The 3,407-nt window shown below is 32.8% G+C and overlaps 1 protein-coding gene across 5 annotated transcripts; it reads right to left on the reverse strand.

Annotated features, from left to right (window-relative positions):
* Positions 1 to 9: 9 nt before the first annotated feature.
* LOC112458019 lies at positions 10 to 3,002 on the reverse strand. Of its 5 annotated transcripts, XM_025021396.1 has the most exons (5): positions 2,970 to 3,002; positions 1,775 to 1,906; positions 1,315 to 1,502; positions 351 to 643; positions 10 to 233 (listed from the first exon to the last, which is right to left on the reverse strand). In XM_025021396.1, the coding sequence occupies exons 2-5, from the start codon at positions 1,845 to 1,847 to the stop codon at positions 119 to 121; spliced, it is 669 nt and encodes a 222-aa protein (XP_024877164.1). In that variant the 5' UTR covers positions 1,848 to 1,906; positions 2,970 to 3,002; the 3' UTR covers positions 10 to 118. The 5 variants fall into 5 exon arrangements, with proteins under 5 accessions (XP_024877164.1, XP_024877165.1, XP_024877163.1 ...); XM_025021397.1 differs by lacking the exon at positions 2,970 to 3,002 and having other exon boundaries at positions 454 to 643; positions 1,775 to 1,957; XM_025021395.1 differs by lacking the exon at positions 2,970 to 3,002 and having other exon boundaries at positions 1,775 to 1,957.
* Between the last annotated feature and the right edge of the window lie 405 nt (positions 3,003 to 3,407).

A 3,407-nucleotide genomic window follows, 5' to 3' on the forward strand; every position in this document is an offset into this window, starting at 1 on the left:
AATATTATCATCAAGATTATCAATGTCATCTTCTTGTGTCAATTTTGTTAATTGTGACAAAGCATATTTTCTATTGCGCCAACACGACAACAATTTGCCTTTCGCAGCTAATGATTTCTTATCCGGATTGTGGATCTTTTTTTTTTCCTTCTATAAAATAGGTACCTTCAGCTTCAGAAGGAAATAATTTAACAATTCGTTTTGAAATGCCTTTGGCTATTTCATTTGTCATACTGCAAAAATAATAAAAATATATAATTATTAATATTTCATATAATTTTTAATGTTAATTACAGTTATTAAACAATAAATTTTGCAAAAAAATATTTATAATAACATTAGAAACATACACAAGATTATTGTCCTGCATATAAGTGATAATTATATTGCACAACTTATTTCTCATTGATCCAGTCAGCTCTTTAATCTTAGAACCACATAGTATTACTCTACCCGTTTTTGATCGTTGTAATAGATCTTCAATGCTGGGAATTGTTTCTAATAGAAACGTATCTTGTGAAGTAGATGCATCTTCTTCGTCTAATTCATGTAATTTTCTTTTACTAGAATTTTCACAAGTATTTGTCTCTTGTATTGCATTTTTATTACAAGTATTAAGTGCATTTTGGTTATTCTCTATACTCTAAAAAATATACAAAATTAAAGATATTTTGTGTTTAAAAATGAATTTAACCTGCTGTTCCGTTAGGATTTATTTTCTTTAAATATATTATTTGAGTAAATATAACCTAGTCTATTTTATAACTTAACAATATAATCACAATAAAAATAAGTATTTGTTACAAATTTTTAATAGATACAAGCGTTGATTCAAAAATTTTTTTTTATGTTTTTTTAATAGTTTAATGTATTAAATAGATAATTAAATCGGCGATTCCTAGCTGTATGCGCGGATGACGGTGCGTTGATCTCGTAGAAATTTAAGATTTCTACGAGATTTAAAATATGTGCACATAGGCACCGATATTACTTAATAACTACCAAGATTTTAACGCGATTTGTGATCTCATTTTTGAGATAGGCACGAATAAATGAACGCGAAACCCTCGCTACACCCCCCTGTAGATTAATAAACGAGAAAAAATATCGGGCCAGGAAATTCGCAGGATCGGGATCCGAACCCGAGACCTTTCGCTACGAGATCAACGCACCGTCATCCGCGTACAGCTCGAAATCGCCGATTTATCTATCTATTAGACTAATTATCTATTTATTAGTTAATATCACTTATTTGAGTTAAATAAATCCAAACAAAACAGCAATATCAATGAAATACTTATTAATTAAATTTACATTAATTTCTGCATCTGAACTTGTTACTGAAGTTCCTACTGAACTTGCTACTGAACTTGTCTCCTTCGTTTGTGAAAAGTTCTTTTTCCAGTACGACAAAAAAATTATACGTGGACCCACTTCGGGAATAAGTTCAGCAATTAATTTTTCATTTAAGTCTTTAATTAACTCCATTGTAATTCCGTTTTCTTCGAATAAAACATTTATAAAATTAATATTTTATAAATTAAAAAAAGAAACAATTTTAGAATGTGTGTAGAAGTGCTTGTGTGCGTGCAAATGTGTATAAAATGTGTTATAAAATATTTCTAAAATTAACATTTATCAATTTCTCAAACATTTAACAATTATTTATCTAACAAAATCACAAGAAAAAAGCAAAAAATAATACGTCATTGTGTAATGACATTAACTTTTTAAAAAATGTGAGATAATATTATAAAACTTATTAGTTACTTACTTTCGAAAACATTAGCATAAGTGCTTATTCCCAATTGTTGTAAAATATCTGTAATCTCCATATTTTCATACATAAAAAATATTATTCCTCTTGAAGTACTTATGTGTATGTACTGGCATAAGAGTATGAGAGCTGTAAAAAAGTAATAATGTAAGTAATAGCTGCATTCAGTAAGAAATGCAGATTTGCAACTGTTGTAACATTTTTTAATATGATTAATTTATATATTTAGATCTGGTACAAACAAAAAATAAAAACAATCATATTGAAGAATTCTGTAATAATTGCAAAGTTTTTTCTACTGTAACGCAGCTAATAATCTCCCCCTTTCTCTGATATAAATTTTGTTCAATATGTTCAAACAAATATATTCCTAAAAGAAATAAATATTTACTAAAATCTAGCATTTTGTGCTTAAATCAAGCGCAAGATGCTTGATTTGAGTAAATATTTATTTTTTGAATCGTGACGTCATGCATAGCGAGCGACCGGTAACGAATTTGACTGCGTTGTACTATTTCGTTTTGTGCACTGAAAAAGAAATTGAATTTAATATATATTTCGGTCAACACGTTGAAATTAATATATATCCTTCATAAAAGAAATAAATATTTACTAAAATCTAGCATTTTGTGCTTAAATCAAGTGCGAAATGTTTGATTTGAGTAAATATTTATTTCTTTTATTAAGGATATATTTTTTTCAGTGCACAAAACGAAATAGCACAACGCGTTCAAATTTGTTACCATGCAGTCGCTCGCTATGACGTCACGATTCAACGCGTGTGATTTGAGTCGTTGGCGAGATGTATCTTCTCGCAAAGGTACGCTTCCGAGGAAGCCAAGTACTCACCGTCCGCGAGGATAGACTATGGCTAAGTTCCACTTATCGCCCGCGGTCGCTGTGGACGATAAGTGGAACACACCTTATATACGTCGTCCTTCGAGCCGACACGAGTTTACAGAGGCTCAAAAAAGACACCGAAATCGACATCGAAATCGACACGATTACACACCGGCACAATGATAAGATGGCGTTGATCCGCGGACGGCATACGTATTTACGCCGTGTATTATGATTCGACCGAAAATTCACCGAAATGTTCACGCCTCAAGGTTAGGCTTAAGATTTGACTCGATACTTGATGCACTTTTACAAAAGATCATGCGAATATTATGAATAATGAGTACTATACCTCAAAAGGTTTCCCAAAATGATGAAAAATAGAGGGTGCATTCGAGGAGCACGCTATTAGCACAATTATCGTCCAAAACTGTTCGAGGAGACGCTTTGTGGCGCTGTGATATACGATGATGACGTCACTGTAAAGGCAGCGTGACGTCATCACTCGCGCTATTTTCGCTATTATTTTCGAGGTGAGGCACGAAATACTATTGGCGCTTAAGCTGCGTTCGGGGAGCTTGCTATCGCTGTCGCGCTATTGGCTCCTCGAACAAAGTTCATAGCGTTTGCGTTTATAGTGTTAATAGCGTCTCCCCGAATGCACCCAGAAACTGCCTACCGCACACTAGCTGCCGCACACTGGCTGCCGCACGCTGAATACCACGTGGCGAATGTGCGTAACGTTTGGCGTAATCTCCGTATTCACACTTTAAAAATATTAGCACACAAT

The sequence above is a fragment of the Temnothorax curvispinosus genome, unplaced genomic scaffold (assembly GCF_003070985.1).
Source record: "Temnothorax curvispinosus isolate PA1 unplaced genomic scaffold, ASM307098v1 QBEX01008612.1, whole genome shotgun sequence".
Lineage (NCBI taxonomy): Eukaryota > Metazoa > Arthropoda > Insecta > Hymenoptera > Formicidae > Temnothorax > Temnothorax curvispinosus.

Bases quoted from the DNA above. Each gene is read 5' to 3' on its own strand.
- LOC112458019 (XM_025021396.1), bottom strand. From the start codon at position 1,847: ATGTATGAAAATATGGAGATTACAGATATTTTACAACAATTGGGAATA. The intron at 1,503-1,774 runs GTAAGTAACTAA...TTTTATTCGAAG, and splicing joins TTATGCTAATGTTTTCGAAA to AAAACGGAATTACAATGGAG. The intron at 234-350 runs GTATGTTTCTAA...TTATTTTTGCAG, and splicing joins ATGCAGGACAATAATCTTGT to TATGACAAATGAAATAGCCA.